The sequence below is a fragment of the Vigna unguiculata genome, chromosome 3 (assembly GCF_037176805.1).
Source record: "Vigna unguiculata cultivar grain cowpea cultivar isolate G323 ecotype 2 chromosome 3, ASM3717680v1, whole genome shotgun sequence".
Classification (NCBI taxonomy): Eukaryota; Viridiplantae; Streptophyta; class Magnoliopsida; order Fabales; family Fabaceae; genus Vigna; species Vigna unguiculata.
The window spans coordinates 18,092,633-18,106,346 of NC_140794.1; the positions used below are offsets into that span (position 1 = coordinate 18,092,633).

The 13,714-nt window shown below is 33.1% G+C and overlaps 1 protein-coding gene across 1 annotated transcript; it reads left to right on the top strand.

Annotated features, from left to right (window-relative positions):
- The first annotated feature begins 8,847 nt into the window (after positions 1 to 8,847).
- Positions 8,848 to 11,396, top strand: LOC114178361 (Tetratricopeptide repeat (TPR)-like superfamily protein). The gene has a single exon (XM_028064206.2). It carries the CDS (start codon positions 8,971 to 8,973, stop codon positions 11,155 to 11,157), a length of 2,187 nt encoding a protein of 728 aa, XP_027920007.1. The 5' UTR covers positions 8,848 to 8,970; the 3' UTR covers positions 11,158 to 11,396.
- Positions 11,397 to 13,714: the final 2,318 nt, after the last annotated feature.

Below are 13,714 nucleotides of genomic sequence, written 5' to 3' on the forward strand. Positions count from 1 at the left end.
GGAACAATAAAGAATAAATGCTCTTGTCTTTGTTAACTATAATCTTAAACTTGACATGAGACAAAAGGTTAGAGAAAAGAAAGGAGATACTCATCATCCTTTATGTCTATCTGATAAAGAGGATCATTGCTTACCAAATGATGTTTCATGGATGAGTATACATGAATCTTTTACTCTTGAAGAGGAGCTCAAGCAAGAAAAGGAATATAGGTCTAAGAAACTTAAACAAAAAGGGAAAATCTATTATAACAACAAATGATGATGAAACTGAAGAGATGGTTAAAGAAGTTGAGGAAGATCATGAAGATGAAGATGAGTTTTGTGATGACCCAATTTTTTTTCCATTTATTTATTATTATTATTATTATTATTATTATTTGCTATAATGTACTTATAAAATTTGACACATAATTATACAATAACATATAACATACTTAAAATATTCACATACACACACACACACACACACACACACACATATATATATATATATATATATATATATATATATATATATATATACATTTTACAATATTGTACGTATCTTATATTTACGCTATTTAGTATATATTATATTTTCTACACTAGAAGAGGAAGGAGTATTATTTATTTACAGTCACCCCCTCATATATTATCCTTCAAACATTTGGAGGAAAGAGGTTATGGATAGAATTCACTTGGATTATTGGGGGTAAATAGAAAGTAACTTCAATTTACCCTTCAATGATAATAAGTGCATTTGGAGAAGAGAGGAAAGTGATAGTTGAATTTTCTGTTCCTGAAATGTCACAATTAATCATTGCATTTGTTTGCCAAACATTTCCCAAGAAGACCACCACAATGTCGGTGAAGAAGGGGTCGGACATGTTAGGACCAGCCATCTTTGATGACGTTATAAAATTTTGTTTTTCACACACAATAATAAAATAGGGAAGTGAGACAAATATCACATAAAAATACAACATATCTTAATAAAATGAAATGAAATGAAAACTCTTTCAAATCTATAAAATAAGATTTTTATCATACTTTATAAAGATTTTGATAAATTTTGGAGTGACTAATAAGGATAAATGAGTCTCGTCATGGCCAACAAAGTCATACCTCAAACCTACTTATTTAAATCTCGAAAGTCATACCGCAAACTACTCCTTAAAATCCCGAAAGTCATACCTCAAACTACAATAATCAAATCTATATTTATCATAAATTTTATTTTGATATTAGACCATATAATTGTATAAATAAATAAATAGGATTAGTGCATAACTGAAAATAAATATAAATAAATAAAGAGGACCCGTACGTGACTAGAGATAAATATTTAAATATAAATAAATAAATGAGAGTAAATATAAATTGAATAAATAAGACCAATGCATAACTGGAGATGAATATAATAAATAAATAAAGACGGGAACTAAATATAAATTAGAATGAGGTTAGAGACACCTCACTTAAGGTAAATATAGAAATAAGAATAATTATGAATAGATAAAAAGATAAAAGAAAAAGAAAAAATGATAAATGTCTCCTCCCCTTACCTTAAAGATTGGAAGAGATCTGAATAAACGCACGTTTCATTCTTATTTTCCTTTGCTTCTTATTGTTACGTTTTCTTACTCTTTTCTATCTTTTATGGGTATTGATCCTTCTCTTTTTATCTAATATTCTTCCCTCTTTTTTTCATTGCTTTCATTGCACCATCAACTCTTTATATAGTGGGCATCATGTGGTAAAGATTCTTTTCATTAATTGCACCTAATCCTTTTTAAGATTTGGCCAAAGACTTATAGTAAAAAAGAATTTCATTTAATGAGTTCTTATCTACTAAATTTACAGTGTTCTATCTCTTTCTACAAGAGATCAAATTTACACACACATATATATACTTATTATTATATCATTTTATAATAATATTATTATTCTGATGGTTAACACCAAATTTTAAATATACATTTTATTACTGAATATTTTTACAATACTAATATTCTTTATCTTATTATTTTTACTAAATTTATTTTATTTTATTTTTTAAAATTTATTTAATAACTATATATATATATATAATATGTAGTTATAATTAAAACTTTAATACATTGTATATGAAAAGTAATGTATCATAAAAGTTTAGGTATTTCCATTCTAAAATCATTGTAGTATAAATTTGAGATGTTACAAGTTTCAACAGAATGTTATATTAGAAGAGAAAGATGATCTAAGTGACATTGATCTTAGAGATGATGAATGAAAGAATAATATTAAGATGTAGCATTTAAATATAGGAAATAATACCTTATTATGGACTTATATTTTGACTTAATTCTAATATATGATATTTTTACTGTCTTTTTTCATATTACTTATTCTTACTTAAATATATTATATTTTATGTTACAATTCATGATAAGATTTGATTCACAATTCAAAAAAATCACAAAACTATTCACGATATGAATCTCAATCCGATAAACATGCATATGAGTACATATTGGCCTTCATTGGAAAACAAAAAACAAAGAGGAAAGAACAAAAATAACAACAAAATAATCATTCTAAGGTCTCAACTATAACTTCTTTAGTGGTAGGAGCAAGTTTAAGAGATGAAATCGAGTAAGAGGGAGTCTCTTTGTTGTTGGCATCCTCCTCGACATCTTGAGCATCATCGTCGCCAGCATCATAGACAAATATATCGCCAATGTAGACCAAGGTCTTTTGATGAACATCTTTGTTCACATTAAAGTGGTTGTCATCAACTGAGACGTTACGGAGAAGTGTTGCTTGGCGAAGAGCCTTCTTGATGCTTACATAGCACCAAGTTTTGGCATTCAAGCAACTTCTCGGTTGTTCTCTCTCGAGCTTGTTTCTCTTCAGCAATGATCTTCTTGGTTTTTTTTTTCATCTTGCCTTAGACCTCCAAGCAGCAATTTTTCCAAGAGTTCAGACTCTTGTTGATCTCTTGTTGATTATTCTCCCATTCTTCCTTCTCAGCCTTCATAGTCATCATTTGGCTTTTTAGCTCGGTCAACTCATTGGCCATCTTGATCTTTCCATGATCTTCCATTTTCTTTTTAAGAAGTGTAGTTAGTTGATGGCCAAAACCAATGATCGACTATGAACTTCTATAAAATTGTTCATCAATGAATTAGGAGAGTTCTCGCCCACTAAATGCGCCTCTTCTTTAGGTAGGGAAATGCTTATTTTCTTTCGCATATCCATATTGTCCATCACAAGACTTCTGCAGTCTCAACGGTAAGACCGAGAAGTCCAAGTATACTCCTCAAGGTTGGCCGACCTATTCCTCTTTCACCCCTTACCCACTCCCTATTGTGGTTGAGGTGGATATGTGTCCACCATTAGACCTTTTTTAGAGTCGTAAGATGGACTGCCACTATCCTTTGCTTTGTTCTTAACAACAATTTTCTTCTTTAGGTAAAAAAGGACTTTCTTCTTTCCAGTTTTGGCATCAACTTTCAACATGATTTCTACAAACATAGAAATATATTCAAATTAGATAAAACACCCACCATAACTTCACAAGTAAAAGAACATACCCAACATACTAGTTAAGGATGCGAGGAAAGGAAGACTCTCACAATTTGTCGAGTAGGAAGACAACGAGGTAAGTCATCTAGGTACCCCAGGATCTTTCTATCATCTTTTGTCATGAAATCTCTCGGCCATTTAAGATACCTATGAGGATCTCATGTCCAATAAAAAGGAAACTTATGTTTTCTGACAACATAAAAATACTCTTGGCCAAAAAGATTCCCCACTAATCTAAAGAAATCATTTTTAAAATTCTTAAAGGATGAAGAATAAGAGCTAAATAGGTAGGATCCCGTTTGCCCAACTAAAGACAAACAACTAACAACGTTCCTAGCCCTAATACTATAAAAGTGAAGGAAGACTTAAGTGGTGGGGTCTATGTTAAAGAGAATACAACTAGCCCTAAAGGCTTGGAGAGAAGCCCAAACATTGGGGGTGAAGTTGGGTAGGAGCCACATTTAGGAGACGTAACACTGCCATGATAAATCATCTAAGGGAAGGCAGACATGTAAATGTGTGAAGAAACATGCATACATATAAAAAAATTCACATTGATAACCCTCTCAGCCATGACAAACGTTATTAGTGGCACTCATTCGCTCAAATGATATAATGTCATCAGAGACAAGCTTTCTGGACATGTATATACTATTATGATACCACTTGAGGGAGGAAAACCACTTATAGTTAGAAAAATATCCTCTTAACACCTAGATTTACCCAGTTTTACTCCCTCTCAATGGGAGATCATATTCGGCCCACTCAGTTGCAAAATTGGTTTCATCCCCTTTTGGGGGACTCTTATTGGAAGATGACACCCCTGACAAAGACCTCAACCTCTTCTAATCACTAGGGTTCATCTCGACACTACTGCTCGACATGTTAGAGGCACTAGACGAAGAGGTAACTACGAAGTTCTCTAGCAATGTAAACAAATCTCTTAGAATAAAATTATATCTTGCCAATTGGAACACATAATTGTTTCCATATGTTCAAATGATGCCCCTTCTATAGGAAAGAGGGGTTCCCCTTCAACTTCTACCTTTTCATCTTCAACCGTTAGATCTTTTCATATTTAGTGGTCAAGGATTTTTTGCCATCGCCCTTCTCAAGGTCACCTACTGTACATACTGGGTAGGGAGGACATCTCCAACCACCGCATATGCCTCAAACCAAAGGGCTGAATATACTCCAACCCAAGGAACATGACATGGACAACAACCAAAGAGAAACCTTAATATGTCTGAACCAGAGAAATATGCATTACTAAGTAATACAAGGACTAGGGAGAGGAAACCTTGGCCTAACATCACTCAGCCACGCTAAGGAGTAGGGAGAGGAAACCTCGGCCTAACATCGCTTAGCCATGCTAAGGAGCTGGGAGAGGAAACCTCAGCCTTACGTAAAACGGATGGAAAGTAAGGAAATAACAACCCTAGAGGAAATCAGAATCTCTCTGCTAAAGTACTAGAAAAGTTGGTTGATAGTATAGATCCTCGCTAGCAAATTAAAAGATAAGAAAAATATTTAAAGTAATAAAAGTTAATTAAGGATTTTTCAACTAAGCCTTTTCATCTCTTCGCTTCTCAAGGCTAGGAGTCTAGTATACCTATGGGATGAAGTAGCCAAAGAACATGAAATTTTCTTTGCATTCCTATGCATCATATCGACAACATATCGACGATGTTAAGACTCTTATTTGAAATATATCGAGTTGAAGGGTTGTTGTACTATATGTATCCAAGACCACCTCGACCAATACATCTGAGAATATATCATGCCTATCTAACGTCATCCCAGCCTATAATGCCAAGATGATCTTGCTTCACATGTGACCGAGATAATCTCAACCTCATTTCTTCCATGATATCTCGAACGTCCAAAACACTTGCTCGATATCATCCCACTTTGTGATGACCGAGATCATGTTGGTCTCATCTTATTATAGTGATAACAAGGTTAAGAGTTAAGGCATATCATTAAGGTCATTAAACATATTAATTATGGTAATTATCTATGTGGTCCAAACCCAATAAGGTAAGGGGCCATTAACCTAAATTAAATAGCATTATTGACGAGGTAATTAATTACATATTCATTATTAAAAAATTTATTACCATGTGATTCGCATCCTTAACTTGACTTGAGCGTTGAAGTGTCTTTTGTAGACATACTTCTCTAGGCTTAGGATGAAACCTGGATATGGAAACATCTTGACTACGAGGTTGAAGAAAATAAGTAATATGTAAAAATAATATAGAAAAATGTGATTAATTTAATTTCATAAGAGGTTGAAGAAAATAAAAGAAATGCGATTAATTTAATTAATATAGAAAAATTGTCAATATATTTAATAGGGATGGCAATTAGGGCCTGGCCCGCGGGCCCGACCCGCATAAAAAACGCGGGGCGGGCCAAGATAGTGAGCCCGCAGGCCCGCACGGGCTCGGCCCGCAAGTCCGCATAAAATTAAAAAAAAAAACTTGCACTTGTGTATATTAATTACTTCTTTTATGGACTCTTGCATTAACATTTCAAATTCTTGTATAACTGGAAAAGACAAGTATTATGTAATTCTTAATGTGCTAAAATTTAAAGAATACATTGTGTATGTCATAGTATGAATATGATGAAAATGTTGAATTATCAATTTATCATCTAATTCCCCAAAGTCTTTACTTAATTTTGTGAACTTCTTAAAGTTTCCCAATTTTAAACATTGAAAGTTTTATTATAAAAAAAATAAAAAAAAATAAAGAAAAAGTGGGTCGGCCCGCGGGCCCGCGGGTCAACCTTTATGCGGGGCGGGCCAGAGTATGGGGCCCGCATAAAATGTGCGGGGCGGGGCGGGCCGGCCCGCGGTGTGTGGGCCTTATGGGGGGCGGGCCGGCCCGTATTGCCACCCCTAATATTTAATATATAATTTGAAAAATAGTGTTTTTTAATAATTTGATATAAAAAATAATTTTTGAAAATATAAATTAATTATTTGATGTAAAACAAATTTTAAAATTTAAATAAAAATTATTTTATAATTTAAATAAATAAAAAAGTTGTATTTGAAAAATAATATATTAAATATAGGTTTAATTATTCATATGATACCCACTTTGGTAGATGTGTGTCCATTGCATCCAAACTTTAAAAAAAGTGTTTTAATTAGATCCTTTCGGACGAAGATGATTAAAAAAAAATTAAAATTAAAAAAAAAAACCTAATACTAACATATACATGCCGTTAATGACGTTAATAATTTCTGATTGAAATAACCTAACTGAAGCACTTTTCAAAACTTGAGATACAATTGAGACTTTTTTAAGAGCATGTATCAGATTGGCACACCTTTGACAAAGTGATACCATATGAGTAATTAAGTCTTAAATAAATTACTTTCAAAAGTACCAATTTAAATTAATTAATTTTTTATTATTTTAATAAATTATTTATTTAATTAAATATTAATAAAATATTAACAATAATTATTTATATTAAAACATAATTTAACTGAATCATATATATATATATATAATAAAATATTAAGTTAATACTCCTAATCGAATATATTGTAACTTTATTTTCGCAAATCATACTTGGCCATAAATATTTTTACCAAATGTATTAAAACTTGTTGATCAGACAAAAAGAAAGCATTCGTGTCTTCAAGTATTATTAGGGGAAAATTGTATATGCTATTACATTACATTATTATTTAATTACTTATGTAAGCTTTAAAATAAGAGAAGGATAAAATATAAAAGGTTAAATTATACTTTTAGTCCCCATTTTCGTAGTAAAATTTGAATTTGGTACCTCAATTATTTTTTATCTCAATCTGGTCTCTATTTTAGGAAATTTGACCCAATCAAGTCCTTTCCGTTAGGGGTGAAGTAACGGTGTTAAATGGGGTACCACGTGTCAGCTTCTGGATTTTTTGAATTTTTTATTTTTTTGAATTTTTTTTATTTTTATTAATTTTTTTAAAATTTTAAAAAAAATTAAAATTTTGTCACGTGTCAAGCTGACATCGTGCCATGTGGCAGTGACAGTGCCACGTGTTACTATTTGGGAGGTGTCATTTTCTCATTCTCAATTTGGTCCCTCTATTTTATTTTTTGTCTCAATTTAGTCCAAATTTTTGTAAAAATTATGCAATTTCGTCCCCCTCCAAATTGAAACAAAAATTATAAAATGTTATACAAATATTTTTATTAAATTTGATTTTTTTATTCAAATTGATATTTTTATTATATATTTTCAATAAAACCAAGTTTCTTTAAATTTGTTTCATATTAAATTTTACTTACAATTGTTTTCAACTTTTAAATTTATTTGTTTTTTATTGTTACATAAACTAGTTAATTTTTCTTAAATTATATAATTGTTATTTTTATACTAACTAAAATATTTGTATAGAAATTATTGAATTTTACACATTTTAAAAATATGTAATTATTTAAAATATAAATTCAAATAAAAAACAATATTAAAGTACAATGTAATAAAATATCAATATAATTTATGAATTTTTTTATTAACATTATTTTCTATTAACAACTTCAAAACAATTTTAAATAAAGTTTAACGTAAAATATAAATTAAAATAAACTTAATCTTGTTAAAAATATTTACTTGAAATATCAATTTTGATAGAAATATTTGTGCCAATTTATATAGAAATTAAATTTGGTTTCAATTTGAAGGGGGACGAAATTGCATCATTTTTACAAAAATTGGGACTAAATTGAGACAAAAAATAAAATAGAGGAACCAAATTGAGAATGAGAAAATGACAACTCCCAAATATGCCATGTGGCACTATGTCCACTTGACACGTGGCAAAATTTTAATTTTTTTAAAAATTTTAAAAAAATTAATAAAAAATAAAAAAAAATCAAAAGATCAAAAAATCAAAAAATCAAAAAATCAAAAAATCAAAAAATCAAAAAATTCAAAAAATTCAGAAGCTGACACGTGGCACTCCATTTAACACTGTTACTTCACCCCTAACGGAAAGAATTTATTGGGTCAAATTTCCCAAAATAGGGACCAGATTGAAATTAAAAATAATTGAGGGACCAAATTCAAATTTTACTACGAAAATGGAGACTAAAATATAATTTAACCAATATAAAAAAAATAAAGGAGAGTTTTTTCAGAAAATAAAAGATCAAGTTAGAAATAAATGAATAAATTTTAACCTGTTTATAGTTTATAATTTATAACAGGTTAAGAAAACATAAAAAAAAGACAAACAAAACAAGTGTAACTAATAATTAAGAAAGAAAGAAAGTGTGACGTTAGTTTCATTTGAGGTTTGTTTCTTAACTGTTAAACCCTAGTGTCTTCAGTGGCGCTGCTACATCAGACCCTCCCTGAGCTCTTCCTCCACCTCCGCCTCCTCTCAAATCACAAATTAATTTCATGGCTCTGCTTTCCAATTCCAAGCTTCTCCGATGGAGACCCTCTCTCCAACCAAACCCTTTCTCTACCTTCTCCACCGCCGAAGTTCTTTCCGACCCGGAACCCTCTCACGGGTCACCCCAACCGGTATCTCAACCCGTTCCCCCTCGCGAGAACAATCTCGAACTCGTCATTTGCCGAATGATGGCGAACCGCGCCTGGACCACTCGCTTGCAGAACTCGATCCGTTCTCTTGTCCCGAGCTTCGATCCTTCACTCGTCTACAACGTCCTCCACGGCGCCACCTCGCCGGAGCACGCGCTCCAATTCTACCGCTGGGTTGAACGCGCAGGCCTCTTCGTCCACACCCCTGACACCACCCTCAAGATCGTCCAAATCCTCGGCCGCTACTCCAAACTCAACCACGCCCGCTGCATCCTCCTCGACAACAAGCGCATCGGCGAGGTCGCCACCGAGGACGCATTCGTCTCCCTCATAGACAGCTATGGCCGCGCCGGGATCGTGCAGGAGTCCGTGAAGCTCTTCCAGAAGATGAAGGAGCTCGGCGTGGATCGCACCGTTAAGTCCTACGACGCGCTTTTCAAGGTCATTCTCCGTCGCGGACGCTACATGATGGCCAAGAGGTACTACAACGCGATGCTGCGGGAGGGCGTGGAGCCCACTCGCCATACGTATAATATTCTGCTCTGGGGTATGTTTTTGTCGTTGAGATTGGACACTGCTGTTAGGTTTTATGAGGAAATGAAGAGTAGGGGTGTTTTGCCTGATGTTGTGACTTATAACACTCTGATTAATGGATATTTTCGGTTTAAGAAGGTGGAGGATGCCGAGAAGTTGTTTGTGGAAATGAAGGAGAGGGACATTGCACCCAATGTGATTAGTTTTACCACCATGTTGAAAGGGTATGTTGCAGCGGGGCGGATTGATGATGCCATGAAGGTTTTCGAGGATATGAAGAACTGTGGGATTAAGCCGAATGCAGTGACGTTCTCCACGCTGTTGCCGGGGCTATGTGATGCTGAAAAGACGGTGGAGGCGAGGGATGTTTTGGGTGAGATGGTGGAGAGGTACATTGCGCCGAAGGATAATTCTGTGTTTATGAAGCTGCTGAGTGTTCAGAGTAAGTCTGGGAATTTGGATGCGGCTGCAGATGTGCTCAAGGCCATGATTAGGCTGAGCATTCCCACCGAGGCTGGCCACTATGGTGTGTTGATTGAGAGCTTTTGCAAGGCGAATGAATATGACAAGGCGGAGAAGTTGTTGGACAAGTTGATTGAGAAGGAAATTGTGTTGCGGCCGCAGAATGCCTTTGAAATGGAGGCCAGTGCTTATAATTTGATGATTGAGTATCTGTGTGATCATGGGCGAACTAGTAAGGCAGAAATGTTCTTCCGTCAGTTATTGAAAAAGGGTGTGCAGGATTCGGTTGCATTTAATAGTTTGATCCGGGGACATTCGAAGGAAGGCAACCCGGATTCTGCCTTTGAGATTATGAAGATCATGGGAAGGAGAGGGGTTCCCAGAGATGCAGATTCTTACAGGTTGCTTATTGAGAGTTACTTAAGAAAGGGAGAGCCCGCTGATGCTAAAACAGCTTTGGATAGCATGCTTGAGAGTGGGCATCATCCGGAATCGTCAGTGTACAGGTTGGTTATGGAGAGTTTGTTTGATGATGGCAGGGTTCAAACTGCAAGCAGAGTAATGAAGAGTATGGTGGAGAAGGGGGTGAAGGAGCATATGGACTTGGTTTCTAAGATATTGGAGGCCCTTCTAATGAGAGGTCATGTGGAAGAAGCTTTGGGAAGAATCGATTTGCTTATGCACAATGGTTGTGAGCCAGATTTTGACCACCTTTTATCTGTTCTTTGTGAGAAAGAAAAGACAATTGCTGCTCTCAAACTGTTGGATTTTGTTCTTGAGAGAGACTGTATCATAGATTTTTCAATATATGATAAGGTTTTGGATGCTCTCTTAGCAGCAGGGAAGACCCTCAATGCGTATTCCATTTTGTGTAAAATTCTGGAGAAAAGAGGATCAACAGATTGGAGAAGCCGTGAAGAGCTGATCAAGAGCCTTAATCTGGAGGGAAACACTAAGCAAGCAGATATTTTGTCGAGGATGTTCAAGGGAACAGGTGGAGGACTTGTGAATAGAGAAGGAAAGAGAAAAGCTACTGTAGCTACATAACTTGTCCTCTCTTCATTTTCTTGTGTTTTAGAGGTGAGAGTTATTACTCCTTTTTTTGGTTGTAATAAGTTACCATATGAGGAAGATTAGTCAAGAATCGTTCTTTATTTCAAATCGAAATTTGCAACTGCTGTGTTCTGACTGACCACATTCTTTGTTTTGGCTCTGAGATTTGTTGTAGCACTCATAACTTTTTTCTTTTTCTTTGTTACTTTTCTATTATATTTTTGTCATCAGTATACACTTGTCAAGGTCTCTAATTATGTTCATTATTTTCAACTGAATTATTTGGATCTTTGAATCTTCTGATTTGTCCCCATCCTAATATCTTCTCAAGTTTACTAGATCATTGAATTTGTTCTTTATATTTCTGTACAAATTCCTCTTCTGTGATGTTGAATCAATTCCAGTTCCAATCACTTCTGTCATCGGCCTATGCTTCTGAGTGCTGACAATGGCACCACCATGCACCTAACATCATCTCTTGTCTTGTATTGTACTGCTAACCGGCAGAGTTTGGTTTTTATAACTCAGATTTTAATACCTGCTACATCATCCCAGAATCTACTTTAGATGTTAATCCCTATTTCAATTCCTGCTTTCTACAACTACTGGACTTCTATTTTGCAGCTTCTAAGAAAACGTGATGCAGAGGTAATTGCTTTTTCCTTTTATTTTTGTGAGAAATTTTGTATGTATCTATAAAGTACATTAGACTTCCATTTGGTTTCTAAATTCTAACCCTTTTCAGCTCTTTTCATGTTTCGTACTAATCTGGTTGGCTTACACTAATTAAACTTCCATTTGGTTTTTACACTCAGTTTTTATGAGGCATATGATTACTCATTGGACTTTTAGTTTGTTTTTATGTTACTATTCAAACTTCTACCTGGAATGCCTTATTACTGGAATGCCTTATTACTAAGATTGGTTGGCTTCAAGGAAGCACGCTATAAACATATAAGATACGGCGGTTATACTTTTATTTTAAAAGTAAAAGATACCATTAATTATGTTTTTATTCTCTGAATTTTAACACAAAATTGAAATTTGTTTTTATTTGAAATTTTGATATATTTTGATTCTTAAACTTTAAAGATGAATTAATATAATTTTTTCCAACCCAATTACCTTAAATTTGTTTTACATGTCAAACATGTATTCACATCGATGTTTGTTGGAAAATATGTTTTAAATGTAAAAAAAATTTAATGTATTGGAGTTGAAATGACTATATTTATTTATTTTTAAAGTTTGAAGATCAAAATGTGTTAGTTTCGAACAAAAATGAATTTTAATTTTGTATGAAAATTTATGAACTAAGAACATATTTAAATCTAAAAAATAAAATATGTCGTTTGTATTTAAGAATGTATACAAATTCTTAAATTGCAATTGGGCTGATATAAATTAAAATTGTATTTGTAGGTATTGTGAAAAAGAAATATTGATGATACAATATTGTTATTATTATTTGAACATACTTGTGTTAGTTAAAGGAGTTTAAGATCATCCAATGGTACAATCAGCTACATATCAAATGGTCTACAATATCAAACTTTGGTTAAGTTTAGTCTTACATAAACAAAGTCTTATAAACAAATGATTTTGTAACATATACTTTGAGAGTTGTTATAAGTATAAGGATTCATATCTTCAATGCTAAAATGAAAGTATAAAAAGCTTTTATCACAGTAAGTCAAATAATCTTCTATGAATACAGATATAGTTCACGGTACACTTTCAGTTACTATCTTATGTTATAATGCTATAGTTATTTGGATTATTTTTTATCTCGAAAGCACAAAGCTTTTACAAGATCAAGGCCTTCTATATCAAGCTTCTAGTCTAGCCTACATGTAGAAGATTTTACATACATGACAAAGATGAAGCAAAGAGTGTATATTAGAAAAAGGATGCAATCATCTCAAGAAGCTTATATATAAAGGAATCAAAGAGAAGAAGAAAAAAAAAATATAACAATTGAATACAATTCATACAAATATTAAGTGTTTTTTCTGGATGGCTAAAAATCTTGTAATTCTTCACCACGTGAAACTTAATGAGCTTAGATTGCTTTCTCTTTAAGAGTTTGTTTGTATATTGTTTAGTGAGGTCTTCGTTTTAGGGGGTAGGTTAAGATGTAATAGTTACGAGCGATTTATGTATTTGTTGTGACTAGAAGTGGTGTTTTGTGTGCTTCTGTAATAATTTATTTGATTAGTGAAATCTCTTAAGATATTGGCTTAAGGGAGTACTAGATGTAACTTGTGAATTTGGATGAACTAGTATAAAGTTGTGTTCTATTATTTGTGTTTCTTATACTCTAAATGATCTAGTCTAGTCTTATGAGAAAAGAGTCTCATGCTCTATTCAAATCTCTTTCTAGAATCAGTTGTTTCAACAATTGGTATCATAACTAGCTTTTATGGTTAGTTCTTAACATAGAGACAAATCCTTTGATAAACACTAAGAAGAATAATGAATAAACCAAAAACTGTCCACCCTTATTCAATTGCGACTACTTAAAGTTTATGATGATTGCATTCCTTGAGTA